The sequence below is a fragment of the Diabrotica undecimpunctata genome, chromosome 5 (assembly GCF_040954645.1).
Source record: "Diabrotica undecimpunctata isolate CICGRU chromosome 5, icDiaUnde3, whole genome shotgun sequence".
NCBI classification, from domain to species: Eukaryota; Metazoa; Arthropoda; class Insecta; order Coleoptera; family Chrysomelidae; genus Diabrotica; species Diabrotica undecimpunctata.
The window spans coordinates 29,835,692-29,853,375 of NC_092807.1; the positions used below are offsets into that span (position 1 = coordinate 29,835,692).

The 17,684-nt window shown below is 33.1% G+C and overlaps 1 protein-coding gene across 1 annotated transcript; it reads left to right on the forward strand.

The window, feature by feature from the left end:
• The first annotated feature begins 15,516 nt into the window (after nucleotides 1–15,516).
• LOC140442135 (uncharacterized) lies at nucleotides 15,517–17,419 on the forward strand. The gene is made up of 2 exons (XM_072533213.1): nucleotides 15,517–17,146; nucleotides 17,200–17,419. Exons 1-2 carry the CDS (start codon nucleotides 15,517–15,519, stop codon nucleotides 17,337–17,339), a joined length of 1,770 nt encoding a protein of 589 aa, XP_072389314.1. The 3' UTR covers nucleotides 17,340–17,419.
• Nucleotides 17,420–17,684: the final 265 nt, after the last annotated feature.

Below are 17,684 nucleotides of genomic sequence, written 5' to 3' on the forward strand. Positions count from 1 at the left end.
TGTTTTTATCTCTGGATCACCTGTACTTATTCCAGATCTCTTTCCCTTCCTTCAAATGTAAAGCTGCGATATTTTCAAGCCCCACGTTTTGGAAGCCAGTTATTGTGATATTTAAAGTCTTGGTGCGCCAAGCAATAATTAGCTAATTAAATTTTTTTGATTAATTAAAATTATTTAAATGATATGATTATGACTCTATCACAATTTTTAATTCTTTTATCTCAGGGTTAAATTCGTGCTTCAATATCTATGCTATTACATGTGAAAGGTAAGGTCCAGAGAATACCGGAATAATAAAAAACACATATGATCTAACACTATATATTGAAATAAAAATAATGAAATAATTCACACTCAAAAGTTTTCAATAAACAAATCTCATATAAGGATTCTCAAAACTTTGTTCTCCGTACGTGAACAATCAAAATTAATGGTACAAACAATATTAATTGAAATCTCAAAATCCCAAACTATTCTAACTCTCCTAATCAAAATATTTATATCCTTTCTAAATTACGTGTAACAATTGTGTTATCAATAAAAGAAAAAAAAACTGCAGAAACAAAATATCTCTCTCTCTGATGATGAGTGGTCCAAATCCTTGTTCCTTGTAGACTATATTATCTCCTCTCAACCGCTCCCTATGTAATCAGCAATCTTACACAGATTGTTGCAAGTATATCGTCCTTAATGATCTCGTTCAAAAGCACAAATCATTCAAATTATGATAGCCTTTCTCCTCTCGATAAACTGAATCTCTCGTTGGCCCGAGTGAAAAATGACTCTTGGAATATCTTCTCTTTACGATAAACTGAATCTCTCGTTGGCCTGAACAGTGACTCTTGGAATATAAGTAGAGAAATATGACTTACAATATTTTGCTGCTTCAGCTTCTGTCAGATACACTAACTCCACAAAAACTCACTAACATTCAACACTACTGCTTGCTACATTTCAGGAACCGCCAGAGAACAATCACTGTTCCTCTTACAGACTTGGAAACCAACTGCTTCCACGTTCTCTCTCCTCAATCTCGCTAAACTTTTTCCTACATACTTATCCCACCTTTTTCAATCTCCGCCAATCAAAACTCGTCACAATTCCCCCATTTTTTCATTTCGATAACAAACAAATCTTTACCTATAATTATAAATTTCCTAAAACTTATTTACAAATAATATTTTTCTATAATTCTTAAAAACTAACAAATACCTCTTTCTATAATCCCTTCTATTGTCTTTAATCACTGCATTAATGTATTTTGAAAAAACCCCGTTCAATTATTGTCTTTTGCTTTCACTTAAACTTATGCGGGTCACTCAAGTATAACAAAGAAATAATTTATGCAAAGCTTACATTTTGTTTAGTACAGGTAATTCAAGAATTTAATAACTTTCCTTCTTTGAAATGTTTGTTGGATATTATCCTACTTATCTGAATTATTTTAATGTTTTTGAACTTTGAAATATTTTTAAACAAACCAATATTTTTCTCGATTTTACATATCATAACAATATATATATATATATATATATATATATATATATATATATATATATATATATATATATATATATATATATATATATGTAAATACTCTTTTCTTTTGGGTGTGGTAGTCAATAAAAATAGAGCTTTGCTAAGGCGTACTATTTAAGCTTTCGGTGGTTTTTTGCCACCTTTATCAAGGTCTACAAAGAAAATTACTATGTTTTAAACAGTTTGAATGGTGCCAAAAAAAGGCTATAAAAAGTATAAAAAACTTACCCGAATGTAAGATTCGTGGCAGAAACAACAACGTTAAATAACATGATATACTGAAGTTGCAATTACACTTTAAAAATTACTGTTAAAAAAACACTTTAAAATTTCTAAATACGTTAAAAGTTAAAAACAAAATTAAGGACGACATGTTAAAACAGTCGTCGCTGCAGGCTTGATTTCAGTCACATTTCACGAGCAGAAAGAGAACGTGGGTGGACAATTATTGTTTAAATAGTTAGGAGAAAATACAAAAAACAACTTTGAAATTAACGTCTCACAAGATACTGTTTATGAATTTTGAGTACTACCAACTGTATTACCAACTTAAAAATAAGCGGGAAGTTTAAAATGTTATTCATGACATAAGCAATCGAAAGAAAATAGTATTTAGTAAATAGGTTTAGAAAAAATAATAACTCAAACAAAACAAATCTAAATTAGTAACTGAAGTTTGATCACAAGTATTCAATTAATACTGAAATATTTAACAAAAGAAAAGAACAAAGAAAACTCTGAGATGCAAAATAGCTCAGTCAAAAGTCAATATAAAATTGTAAATTTTGCTAAGATTCTGGATCTCAGATCTCTTATTAAGATTGTTATTATCACTCTTGCTGACATGTACCATCTCTAAGAAAGTTCTCTTAAATTTATTTTTCTCTCTGGCTAATATTTTTACATTGTTGAAATCTATCTTATGGTCTAGATCGATAGTATGCTCTGCCAAAGCACAAGTAGGTTTGTTTAATCTACAATCACTCTTATGAGAAATAATACGGCTAGACAGATTCCTTCCAGTTTCACCAATGTACGTGGATGGACATTCAGTACATTGAATGCAATAAACAACATCTGTAGTCTCTAGAGTGGTTAGGGGTTGTTTTATTTTGCTATACAGCTGACGTATGGTTTTGATGTTCTTGTTAGCTATTTTGATATTTTTAAAGTCTTTAAAAATCTTAGTGAGTTCAACGGTTAGTTTTGGAATATATGGAAGGGCATAAAAATACACACTTGTTGAAGCTGAATTATTTTGTGCTGAGGGCACTGATTGTGACATAGTAAGTCTGTTGTTTCTATTAACAAAGGGAACATTAAAAATTAATTTATTAATCAGTCTTAGAGGATATGAATTTTCAACAAAAATATTACGTAAGAGGTTGAGATCATGTTGGAGATAATCCGGATGAGATAACCTTTTGACACGTTCTTTCATCGCTAGGACTAAATTAGTTTTCATCCTCGGAGGATGGTGAGAGTGGTAGCTTATGAATCTATTGCTACATATGGGTTTTCTATACCATTTTGTTTTCACAACATTATCCTCACATCTATGCAATCTCATGTCAAGGAAAGGCAAAGATCCCTCCCGCTCCTCCTCGCACGTGAATTGCAAGTGTGGGTTTTGTTGGTTGAACACATTTAACGTAGAAAGTATGGAGTCTGCAGGTAGTGCCAAGATTAAGTCATCCACATATCTCTTTATGAACGGTATTTCAAAATTGATTTGTTGCAAACAATCTTCAATCAAGTCATCTAAGACATAATTGCACAGTATTGGTGAAATAGTGGAACCCATTGGAGTACCAAAGACTTGTTTGTAGTAACAGTCATTAAAAATAAACACATTAGAGTCAAAAACAAAAGAAATGAGTTTTTTGATATTATCTAAGTTAAGGGTTGTGTGCATTGATATGTCATCCCAGTGTTTCTCAACGCTAACCAATATTGTGTGTAATGGTAAATTAGTGAACAGAGACACTACATCAAAACTAACGAGCTTATAGTTAATGGGTAATTTTAAGTTATTAATAAAGGAACTGAAACTGAAAGAGTCCTGAATGCAAAACTCATTGTTATTATTGTATGTTTCTGTGAGAATATTAGTTAAAAAACTTGCTATGGGGCCATTAGGTGTACCTATTGAGGACACTATTGGTCTCATAGACAGAGTGGGTTTATGAATTTTTGGGAGAGCATAAAATCTAGGAGCAATTGCATTGTAAATTTTCAAAGTTTTACCAACTGATTGATCTATTTGATTCTCCTTTACCAAATCAGAAACTAGTTTGTTAGCCTTTTATTGCATAGTACACACGGGATTATTGTTCAACTTTTTATAATATTTAGTGTCGGTGAGTAAGTCTTCACATTTTTGTATATAGTCCCTAGTGTACATTGCTACAGTGACATTGCCTTTGTCGCTCTGGACAATCTTAATCTCAGGGTGATGCTTCAAAAAAGTTTTACATTTGATATAATATTTATTTAAGAAACAGTACGCCTTAGCAAAGCTCTGTTTTTATTGACTACCACACCCAAAAGAAAAGAGTATTTACATATATTTTTTCCAAACTAGTCAAAAAATTTTGGACTATATATATATATATATATATATATATATATATATATATATATATATATATATATATATATATATATATAGATATATATATATATATATATATATGTATATATATATATATACGTACATGCAGTATATAAAAAAATGGAGAACCTGTCAAAATTTAGAAGTTAACCTTTGTATAATTATATGTGTTTTATTAGGTTTAGTCCTTTTGGCCTTTGTTTGTTTTGCATATGTTCAAAAAATAATTAAAGAAATAAAATGACAATATAATAATAATAAATACCACGCAAAAAGCAGTACTGTGATATTCAAACACGTTCGATTCAGACGAAAATTTTTGAGAGATACTCCAGTACACCAGGCCACACAGGGCTCGATAACACGGAAAGTGTCTCCCAGAGCTCATTCCTTTTGATAGCGTAAGTAACTGTATGATCAGGTGATGGTTCAGTCCTTCGTAAGCCTTGGTCTGCCTCAAAACATCTTTCCTTGGTCTTCTACATCCCCTCGATTCAATATTTCTTAAATCTTCCTACACATTGACCATATATATGTGCTTAAGTCGTCCCTACATTCTTCTTCCGACTGGCCTGTTAGCATAGTCATTTTACCAGGGTCACTTTCATGCATTAGTATTACGTGGCTCGCCATCTCAGGCGGTTTATTTTGATGGTTTTTTAACGATAACTGCATCACTAAAAGTCTGTAGAGTTTAAAATCACTTTTTTCATAGCTCCCGTTCGTTAACTCCGCCATGGCTAATCCTCAAATAAAAAAATCAGGAGCATTTAGTTTTGGTGAACAAGGAAGCTACACAACAGAACCATAAATTCCAATCCACCGATTTTTATTTAAATAACTTCTAACGAATTCAGCATCATGTAATACTCTCGGCCAAATTTTCCTTATCAACAATATCATTCAAATTCGTCTCTTAGATATCTATATATGCGGCAGCAATTAGTTTATCATCAAATAGGTACATGATAAACTATGTGTGTTCTATTTCATGATCATTTTATTTATAGCATATGGAATCAATAATTTAAAAATATTAACATTGAGATCTCAACAGAGAAAACTAAAGCGATAGTGATATCAGCGGAACCGAAACGATGTAAACTAGTCGTAAATAACAAAATAATAGAACAAGTGATGGAAACTGAATACTTGGGAATAAAACTGTCAAGCTACAGAAAAGTGGAAGAAGAAGTACAAAAATAAGTGAACATGGCAAACCGAGCAGCAGGATGTCTCAACACAATCTGGAGAAACAAATACCTCACAACGGAAACGAAAACCAGAATATCTAAATCAACAATAAGACCGATAATGACGTATACAGCGGAAACAACAGCAGATACGGCGAAAACACAAAGACTATTGGAAACAACAGAAATGAAAGTCTTACGAAAAATAACAAACCAAACTCTAAGAGACAGAGTAAGAAGTGACGAAATACGAGCGAGATGTGGTATAGAGGAAATAAACGCGTGGACCAAAAGAAGAAAAGAGGAATGGAATCAACACATCGAAAGAATGACAGAAAATGAATAGTACGAATAGCAAGAGACAAATCGCCAAATGAAAGAAGATCATTGGGACGACCGAGGAAAAAATGGTCAGACAACGTCAATTGAGGCTAAAAACCGAAGTAAAACAGGGATTAAGCCTATTTATAAAGTAGGAAGAAGAAGAAGAAGAACCAACAATAAGTAGGTAAGTATTTACTTTACTTTCAAGTTAAGTATGTGCTGATTTTATTTTTGCTAAATAACACTGTCAAGAGTAAAAATGTCATAAAATGTCAATATGCGTTACCAAGTGTTTCATTTTTATGAGCCTTTAAAATGACGTCAACGATAAACATTATTTGATTTGCAGGGTAAGTAGTTCCAACGACTGAAAATAGATCTATAATATGTCATATCAGGTGAAAGAGAATTAAATCTGTAAACGAAAAATAACAAAATATATAGGGTGTCCCATATGAAAAAACATAAGTTAGTATTATACTTCCTCCTATAAAAAAAATTTTTAGATCTCCGAATGCTTCCACAATATATCTATCAAAAGCTTCAATAAAATTCTTACAATTGTTCTTAATCAATAAGATCTAATGGCGATGGTTTCCGAGTTGCATCGGAGACCACCGCCGACATGATATTAGTGTTCAGCGACCCCAAAACCTCCAAGTAACGAGTTTGTGTGAGGTGATTCGCACACCATCGCTGACATATTAGTATTCAGCAATCCCAAAAACTACCGAGTAACAAGTTTGCACTAATGTTGTATCGAATTTCCACAAAACTCTTACAGGCGAGGCCCGTACTAGGCATCAGGTACAACACACACTATCTCCGATAGGATATTTGTGTTCAGCGACTCCAAGAACACCGAATTAACGAGTTTGCCATGATTTTGTATCGAATTTCCACAAAACTCGAGAAGACGAGGCCCCTACGGAGACCAAGTGCCACACATCCCATTTCCGATATAATATTAGTGTCTTCTACTACTACTATCGGTTCACAGCGTTCTCCGACGCCTTCCGACTCCTAACCGCTATTCTTCTCTATTTAACCATAGGCCTGGAGGGATTTCTCTTTCCTCTAGTTCTTTTTCCATTCCTTCTCTCCAGCTTCTTCTCGGCCTTCCTTTTTTCTTCTTCCTTGTGGTGTCCACGTCAAAATCTGTTTCGGAATCCTGTCATCTGGCATTCTCTGTACATGGCCGTACCATATTAACTGTTTTGTTTTTATGTCATCAACTATTGTATGCTTGACTCCCATCATTTCTCGTATTCTCTCATTTGGTATCCGATCTCTTCTTGATTTGCCTGCTGCTCTTCTCCAGAAGTCCATTTCTGTTGCTAGTAACAGTTTCTCTGTTCTTTGTTTCATTGGCCAAACTTCACTGCCATATGTGATTACACTTTTAAGTATGGTATTGTATATGACTTGTTTGTTCGCTTTAGATATTGTTTGGTCCCACAGAATGCCGTTGATCATGGATATGGCTTTTCTACCCTGTATGTTTCTGTCTTTTATAGCAGCATCGAGTGTTCCATCTTGAGTTATCTTCATACCCAGGTACTTGTATTCATCGCAGTGTCTAATTTCTACCCCATCGTCTAATATAATGGACTGCTTTGTCCCTCCAATACACATGGTTTCAGTTTTCTTAATGTTGACTTCGAGACCCCATTTGTTATATTCTTCTATTAGCTTCCGAGTCATGTAACTCAAGTCGTCATGATCCTGACCAATCAGTATTTGGTCATCAGCGAAACATAAGGTGTACAGTGTAGTCTCGTCGTTGAGAGGGATTCCCATGCCATTACATTTTCTTTTCCACAGCTTGAGTGCTTGTTCCAGATAAATTTTGAAAAGGGTAGGCGAAATACAGCAACCCTGCTTTAGTCCTTTCGTGACCTTAAATCCCTCAGATATCCTTGATCCAGTTTTAATTTTTGCAGTCGTTCCATTATACAGACTTTGGACTGCTTTGATAAGACCATGCTTAATGTTGGTTTGCTGTAGGGTTGACCATAGTTTACTGAGGGGTACACTGTCATATGCTTTTTGTAAGTCTATGTATACCAGGTGAACTTCTTATTGACGGCTCTATAGTAATTTTCTATTTTGTTCTTAATAAGTTTCCCATACATCCTACTTATTGTGCTGTTTACCGCAATTCCTCTGTAATTTTCACACTGATCCTTGCTGCCCTTTTTGTATATAGTTGACATGATAGATAATTTTTATTCTTTTGTTAATTCGGCCCCATTCAAGCAGACTTGAAAGAGTTTTCTTAACTGTTCCTGGAGTTTGTCTGTGCCGGCTTCCACTAATTCTGCAGGGATGTCACCAGGACCAGGGGATTTTCCATTTTTCAGGGATTTGGTTATTCCTTCCATCTCTGATTTACTTATTTGTAATGGTGATGAATTTATACGTATACCTATCGTGTTGTCTTCCATGTTAGTAAATTCTGGTCTTTGTTCTGTTAGGAATTTTTTGAAATATTCTTCCCATTTTTCTGTTGTTATTGGTGATATAACGTCTTTTTTCTTATTATTTCTCATAATTTTAATCAACCTCCAACTCTATGTGCTTCTTCTAGTGTCTAACGAACCCAAAAACCCTTTAATAACAAGTTTGCTCTGATTTTGTATAGAATGTCCACAAAACTCTAAGAGAGGAGGCTCTGGTGCACCAGGTGCCTCGGAGACCAGCGCCGTCATGATATTCTTATTTAGCGACTATCATTTTTTATTATTTCGAAATGCACTTTGGAAAATGTATTTTCCTTGTTCAATGATGTAATTTTTATTTCCACATCATTATTTTTGTTCACAAAATTTCCTGCCTGCAAAAATTTGGCAGGGTTTAAGCTTTATTGTCTCGACTATGTGCTTCGATTGATTCTATGTCAAGATTGTTAAGCGCGAGGCTTGAGAAGGACATACATGGTACAGAAAGTTAACAAGAGGTTCGTTAAAAACAATGGCGCTTTTGTAAATATAGGAAAATATATATCTTTTGTGATGCTGTTATATTTTCTCTCATTAAATGATCTATTATTATCTATTATTTTCGCTTAAAATTTCCATTTTATACCACCAATAAATGGTTCCTTAATTTAACACTGTCGTTAAATAAAATTCATGAATATTTAACTGCCTTTTTGAAGCATTTCAGAGTGACAATGACGACCGGTAAAAAATAGACCACGGTTTTATATATTGTGTTTGAATTTCCATTTCACTTCAATATTTAGTAACATACTACCGAAATTAAAGTGCACTAGTTTTTATTTGGTAAAAACTGGTATTAAAACGTAATATTTCCATACACAGAGATATTCCCCGGTGTTTATTTGTTGAGATATTGGATCCGGTTTAAATATTTCTGCGAACCTGAAAATATTGCGATACATTTATAGCGACGAGGATAATACCTTGATAAATATTGTGTCATATGAAAATTCCCAGTGCAGTAAGGGGGATTTCGGCGTCGTCCCAAAATACAGGGGTTATTGGGATATGCTTAAATCCCTGGCACATTTCCGGTTGCAGTCATTTATTTACCCCTCAACGCTACGGGCTAATCTGGTATCAAATTTCTGCTTTCAAAACAGGTGAGACTCAATAATAATTCTCTTATAATGTTACAATTTCATTCAATATTATTAAGCCCAAGTAATAAATGGATTATATTGACAAAGAGAAATAATTAGAGCTTGTCATACAGAAAAAATAGCTCACAGAAGTTTTACAGCACCAGGCAACTCATATGAGGAATTTTCGGTGTTAAGGGAAAGATGTAAATCATTACAAGCAGTATGTTATAAGAACTATTTAGAGAATATTCAAGCAAATCTTTCAAGTAATCCCCACTCTTTTTGGAGGTATATTAGTACTACATGTGGGTCTAGTGCTTATCCTAATGTAATGTCTAATAAAGGTGGGGATGTAATAGCTCATAATGGTGATGAAATAGTCAATCTTTTTGCCAGTTAATTTTCAGGTACATATAATGATAGTGAGTATAATGTACCTAATTTTAAATTGGACTATAGTGCGGATTTTCAGATTCTGAAGTTTAGTCTGACTGATGTTTACGAGGGGATTATGAGTTTAAAAACTACATATTCTTCAGGGCCTGATGGTATACCTGCAGCACTTATTAAGAACTGTATTTTTTCCCTTTATAAAACTTTACAACAAATTTTCAATTTATCATTGTCATCATCTGTATTTCCACAATACTGTAAAAGTAGAGATGGAACATGGAAATATGTAGTTACTATTTTTGTAATAATTTTTAAATTTAAATTTAAATTTTTAAAATATAATATTATATATTATATATTATATGTTATATATATATATATATATATATATATATATATATATATATATATATATATATATATATATATATATATATTAATGTGATATTAAAAGTCAGAGGTACGCCAAGCAATTAATTAGCTAATTAATGAATTAATTAAACTTATTTAAATGATGCAATTATGATTTTATCACACTATTTAATTCTCTTATCTCAGGGTTATATTCGTGCTTCAATATCTATGCTTTACATATGATAGGTAAGGTTTGATGGAATACCGGAATAATAAACATATATGATACAAAATTATATATTGTAATAAATTTCACACTCAAATATCTTAAACAAAAAATATCTCTTACAATGATTATTAAAATTTTGTTCTACGTACGTGAACCTTCAAAAATTAATGTTAAATACTACATAAATTAAAATTTCAAATCAAAATTGTTGTTTTTGAAATTTTCTGAAGCAATTAAAAAAAAACTTTGTTGATAAAGAAAAACTGACGAATGGTAAAAAAAATTATCTCTCTGATGATGAGTTGTCCAAATCCTTGTTCCTTGTAGCCTACACTATCGATTCTTAGCAGTTCCCTAGGTAATCAGCAATCTTACAACAAATTATTGCGAGCCTCTCGTCTTCAATGATCTCCTTCAGATGCACGTATCGTTCAAAAGATGCTAGCCTCTTCTCCTCTCGATAAACTGAATCTCTCGTTCCGGCCTGAACAGTTACTCTTGGAATATATAAGTAGAAAAGTATGACTTACAATATTTTACTGGATCAGCTTCCGTCAGGATACACTTAGTCCACGAAAACTCACAAACATTCACTTCTAATGCTTACTATCACTTGGGAACCGCCAAAGAAACACGACTGTTCGCCTTGCACCCTTGGAAAACAACTGATTCTATTTTCTCCCTCAAAAATCCAGCTAAACTCTCATTTCTACATAGCTATCTACCTCTTTTTCAATGTCCTCCAATCAGAGTTCCTCATACTTCCCACCATCTACCATTTAGATGACAAACAACAATTTTACCTACAATTATAAATTTCCTACAAACTATTAACATGCTAATCGGTTTCTACAAATTCTTAAGAACTAACGGAGAAATATAATTTCTAAATTCTACCCCATTGTCTTTATTCACTGTACAAGTCCATTTGGAAAACCCAGTCGTATTGTCCAATTCACTACGTTCACTCAAATATATTTTACAAAGAAAATAATTTATGCATATCTTAAATTTTGTTTACTACAGGTAGTCCAAAGATAATGGACTTTCATTTCTTTGAAATATCTTTTATAGGTTATTAGGTGAATTATTTGTTTAATATTTTATACTTTGAAATATTAAGAGCAAACCAATATTATTTTGTATTTTTACATAGCATAACAACTCTCCAGGATATCTTGAAAATCTATTTAGATGGTCTATTTAGTAATTTTAATTTTATCTTTGGCGGATAAAATGAATCATAACAATATATATATATATATATATATATATATATATATATATATATATATATATATACTCAAAAATGTTTTGCATAATGTAATATTTTCAAAATTATCCACCAAATCTGGTGAATCTTCATGGAGCCACCTTGAAATGGGACTCTTTGGACAGCTTGGTTAAGTCTATCTTGTCGAATTGGGTTCCTCCAAATCCTAATTCGGCGATTATCCGACATATCCGACAAAAGGCTAATTTTGGTTTCATCAGAAAATAACACGTTTCCCCATCTGTTGTCATGCCATTGTAAATGTTCATTGGCCCATTCCAGTCGAGTCCTTTTCTGCTCTAACGTAAGCTTAGGTATAAACAATGGTCTTCTTGTAAATAAATTCGCCGAATGTAACCTGTTTCTAATAGTCTGATAGCAAATTACAATATTATGAGCTTGCTGGAGCTCTCTTCTAATAGCTGAGGCAGTCAGAGGGGTTTCTTTGGGCAGTTAACGTTAAATAGCGTTCTTGAACATTGGTAGTAATTCTCGGTCTTCCGCTTTTTGGACGATCGCTAACAGAATTCGTCTCTCGATATTTTTTCACAATCCGAGACACATCACTCTGATTAACTCCAACCCGGACAGCAACGTCGACTTGTGTGTGGCCTTCCTCAATCAAAGTAACGATTCTAGCTCTGTTGAACTCAGATATCACTTATCTAATCATATTGTTCACTGCAAAGTGAATAAAACGCAAACCAATGTTTACAAATATAGGTTTTCGAAAACTGATGAACGCAATATAAATACTGAGAATCTTTGCGACGATTAAGAAACAAAAAACAAGCAATAAAGTACATTATTTTAGTAGACAAAAAAAAATCTGTGCAAAAAATTTCAAATGAGAAACGTTCAGTGGCGTTACAGGTAATATGCAAAATTTTTTGAGTGTGTGTGTATATAATATATATATATATATATATATATATATATATATATATATATATATATATATATATATATATATATATATATATATATATATATATATATATATATATATATATATATATATATATATATATATATATATATATATATATATAAATATATATTTCAATATCCTCGTGAGATGAGTAGTTTCAGTCAGTCTATGACAATATTGTAATGTTTATTTTAATTTATTTTTTAAAGTCTTCTAACCGTAACACATCTAATATATCTATATATATAGTCGCTTTAGTCGTTCCGGAACTCCATGGAAGTTTCTGGGCGACGTTAAACAGCTGTGGATCGAATCGTCGTTCCGCGAAAGTTGGCGTTGGGGCGTGGCAAGGCTGGCGTAATAATATCAAGAGAACCCAGAAGATGTAAGTTAGCAATTTATAATAAAAATGTGGAGCAAGTCATGTCCTTCAAATATCTAGGCGTTAATATTACAAGCAATAGAAATCTAAAACAAAAAATACAAACACAAGCGATAATAGCGACTAGGGTATCAGAATTTCTCCGGGGTATGATATGGAGAAACAGATATATGAACATCGAAAGCAAAACACGAATTTACAAAACCTATGTAAGACCTACCCACAAACAACCGTCAGAAAAAGAGCATAGAGAAACCACTTTGATAGAATGGTTAATTAACAAAGATTTCAGAGAAAAAGAAAACTAACACCAACAGACCACCCAAAAAACCCTCTAAGCACTAATATAGAAGTTGGACATCAAAATCTCAACTTAGCCTACAACTTTAAAAAAAACAACACGTTGTCTTAAAATAAGAAGAAGTGAAAGAAGAAGCAGAAGAAGGAGACTAAGAAGAAAGAGTCCTCTCCAATATAATACATTTGTATATCATAATAGTTACTAGAGCCTTTAACGCTAAGATAGAAAACACCGAAAATGATATATATGACACATATATCATCATCATCCAACCTTCATGTATCACGTCCACTGCTGGACATAGTCCTCCCTTAAACTCCTCCATTCTTTACGATTTTGTGCTCTTTGTTGCCATTTTTTGGTGATACGTCTGATATCGTCAGCCCAACGTGTAGGTGGCCTAGGTTTGTCTGCTCTTGGCCTCCAATTTGAAATTTTGCTCGTTCATCGTGAGTCGTGCATTCTCGCTACATGGCCGGCCCAGTTTCATTTCATTCCAATATCAGCAATACTCGTCCTTCTTCGCAGATCTTCGTTTCTTATTCGGTCCCGCAACGTAACTCCCAGCATAGACCGTTCCATTCGTCTCTGTGCCACTCTCAATTTTGAAGCAGTATTCTTGGTTAGAGTCATAGTTTCCGCCCCATAGGTCATGACCGGTATACGCATTGGGCAAATACTTTTCTTTTGAGACTAATTGGTATGTAGGCCGCCCTAAGTGTGTCTCGCAGTTATCCAAAGGCTGCCCACGCTAAAGTAATTCGTCTTTGGATTTCGCATGTTTGGTTATCCCTGATGATTCTTATTTCATGACCAAATGCGTATATTTCTCCACCAGTTCTACCACTTTGTCTTGAATAGTTAAATGGTGACCATATTTGTCATAGACTTAGTTTTGGTCAAGTTCATTCTGAAGCCCACCTTCGAACATGCAAAGTCCAATTCGTTTGACATATCTCCTGGTGGCTTCTCCTACATTATCTGTGATAAGGACAATGTCATCTGCGAAACGGAGATGGTTAAGCTTTTCACCGTCTATGCTTACTCCTCTGTGGGCAAAATTGACCATGTTAAAGGCATACTCTAATGCCGTTATGAATAATTTCGGTGACAATGTATCTCCTTGCCTTATCCCACGTTTTATTTTTATTGGTCAGGTTTTATCGTGTATCTTAACAGTCATAGTGGAATTTTTGTAACTATTGTAAATAAGTTCACTATACCTATGGTCAATCCTGATGTCATTAATTGCTTATATAAGGCTGTCTATTTCGATCGTGTCGAACACTTTATGAAAATCCATGAAAGTGAGGACAACAGGTTTGTTGTATTCTATAGATTTTTCAATGAGTGTCTTTACTGTATGGAGGTGAGCATTGGTACCATAATTTGATCGGAATCCTGCCTGCTCTATCGGTTGGTAGAAATTAAATTTGTTCCCCAATCTTGATGTCACTAACCTAATGAAGAGCTTGTGTATGTGGTTCAACAGGCTAATAGGTCTATCGCATATATATCTCAGTATAATAGACCAGCATATCTGTGTCTGTCTGACTTTTGAAGAAAAGAGTAAGACACAAAGATGTAATCCATCTTTTGTATAATAGAGAAGTTCCTCCAGATATCATAAAAACTATTGAAAACATCTACCAAAACAACAAAATGGAAGTCAGAATATATGGACAACTTACAGAACTTATATATATATATATATATATATATATATATATATATATATATATATATATATATATATATATATATATAGGCAGCGGAGTAAGCCTCTTGACATCAGAAGTGTCAAGAAAGGAAGAGGTGCAGAATGGGAAAAAAAAATAAAAATACTCTGTTACGCAGACGACGCAATATTCATAGCACAAGATGAAGATAGTCTGCAAAGACTAGTTCAAATATTTAACATAAAAGCAAAAGAATTTAATATGACAATCTCGACTCGGAAAACTAAAACAATAGTAATCAGCAGAGAACGAATCATATGAAGAGTACACTGCAAAAAGGGGGAATGTCAGTTTTTTTCATTTTTCGAGTTAAGGTTGGTGACAGTTACTCTGAATATAGCAGATTAATGTCAACTATCGTTCAAGGCTGAAACGGCGACAGTCAGTGATAAAAAAGCATTTAAATATATGCGGTACCAAGCAAAAACGGGGATAGTCAGAACGAACCAAGCAAAAAGGGGGAATGTCATGTTATTGAATGCCATTTGCTGTTAGCGGTTGAAATAGTAAGAAAGGTTAGAATAATATTTTAACCTATTTATGTGTTTATTTTGTTTGTGACCTAATGTTACTTTTAGTGTCGTTTAATAGTACCTAATTATTAAAGAGTGTTTATTATTAAATCATTAAAATATTTTGTGCATATAATAATATAATGGAACCATCCAAGAAAAAAAGAAAAACTGGACGCATGGTGGATGTTATGAAACTACTACGTGTTCAGAGTCATGAAACAGGTGATGACTGTAAGTGCAAACGATTGCAATGTTTTAATAAAATAACAGAAGAGAATAGGCGTTTTATAATAAATCATTTTAATTCTCAAAATTATAATGACCAAAATTCTTATCTGGGTGGTCTTATTTCTGTGCGACCAGTTGCTCAAAGAAGAAGCAGGAAACCAGAAGAGGTGGCTAAATTAAATGATGCATCTTACTCATATAAAGTTAGATATACTGCCGATAACATCGTAAAAGAAACTGTTGTTTGTTATTTAGCATTTATCTCTCTTCACGGTATCACGAAAAAGAGGCTACAAACTATTCAATTCAGTTTGAAAATGTTTGGGATTGCTCCAAAAGACAAACGTGGATTAAACAAAAAACCCAACAAAAAACCAAAGGAGGTAGTTGATTGTGTGATTAATCATATTAAATCTTTCAAGGGTAGAGAAAGCCATTACAGCAGAAACAAAACCAGTAAATTATACCTACCTGATGAATTGAATATTAAAAAAATGCATGAAATGTACAAAGCTCTTCAAAATCCCATTGTTTCATATGAGTTTTATAGAGGGATATTTAATACAAAATTCAACATTTCCTTCGGGTATCCACGCAGTGATATATGCAGTGAGTGTGACAAATTTTTAGCAGAAATGAAGTCACTCAAACTATCCCTAGAACATCTTCCAGTTGGTACTGAAGTCTCACGGCAAGAAATAGAAGCACATATTGGAAAGTTACATATTGCTAATAGTGTACACAAAGCAAAAGCTGAAACTTTTTATGATAGAAAGAGATCTGCCCGTAAGAAAGCAATGAAAACAGTTGAAATGGAAGCCATTGCTTTAGACTACCAGAAGAATCTAAATCTTCCTAATATTACAACAAATGATGCATACTATAAAAGACAATTAATTTTCATTTCTTTTAATATTCATGTGATGTCAACTAATCAGCCAATTTTTTATTGCTATCCAGAGACAGTTGGAGGAAAAGGCTCAAATGAGGTAGTCTCATTTCTTCATAATTTTATATTTTTGTGTCTTAACGAAAATGTACGCCACTTAGCCATATTTTGCGATTCATGTGGCGGACAAAATAAAAACTTTACAATGTTCCGTTTCCTACACTACGTTGTTCACATTGCTAAGAGGCTATCAAGCATTACCGTCACTTTTCCAATGCGTGGGCATTCGTATTTAGAGTGTGATCGAGACATGGCATTGGTATGTCAAAAGACAAAAGCTGAAGTTCCTCAAGATTGGATTACTGAAATTCGTACGTGCAGAACCAAGCCTACTCCATTTCAGGTGATTGAAGTAGATCAACCAATGATTAGGGATTGGTCAACACTACTGGATTGTTATTACAAAAAGAAATGTCCATTTGCATCAAGACCTATTAGAGAGTTTAAAATTTCTGAGGATCATCCTCGAATAGTGGAACACAGATCAAGTTACAATGGGCATTGGGAATCTTCTGTGATTCGTGAACCAATCAAAGACCTAACTGAAGTATACCCAAAAGGCCAATTTGAGTTGCCACAAAAATTATACAACGGTGAGTATATCATTATTATTATTATTATTGTTTTTAAAAAATGTTTCTTTTAGCACTTTTACCAATATCAGATGCTAAATTTAAAGATCTACAACATTTAAAGACATTTTGTGGACCAAAAGCAAAGACATATTTTGAAAATTTACCAGTCGCAGAAGTCACTAATCAAAAAAAGAAAAGAAGAATACTTTAAGTTATATGTTCTAAACGATTATCTAGTTATTTACGAATAAATACTGCAATAACACCGGTTTTAATTTTTTACACTACTTCAAAAAGGTTTGCCAAGAAATAAGTAATGTCAAAAATAAATAAAACTTATATGTAACCTTTTAAAAACATTCCAACAATCAAAACAATATATATCAGAAGTTGCCAAAAGTAACAATTTTTAAAATGTGGTGCTCTAAACCTTTAAAACCAGGTTTCTCAAAATTGTACTTTATTGACATTCCCCCTTTTTGCAGTGTACTCTTCATATGTAAAATAGAAATCGATGGCATCAGTATTGAACAAATAATCAAAATAAAATACCTTG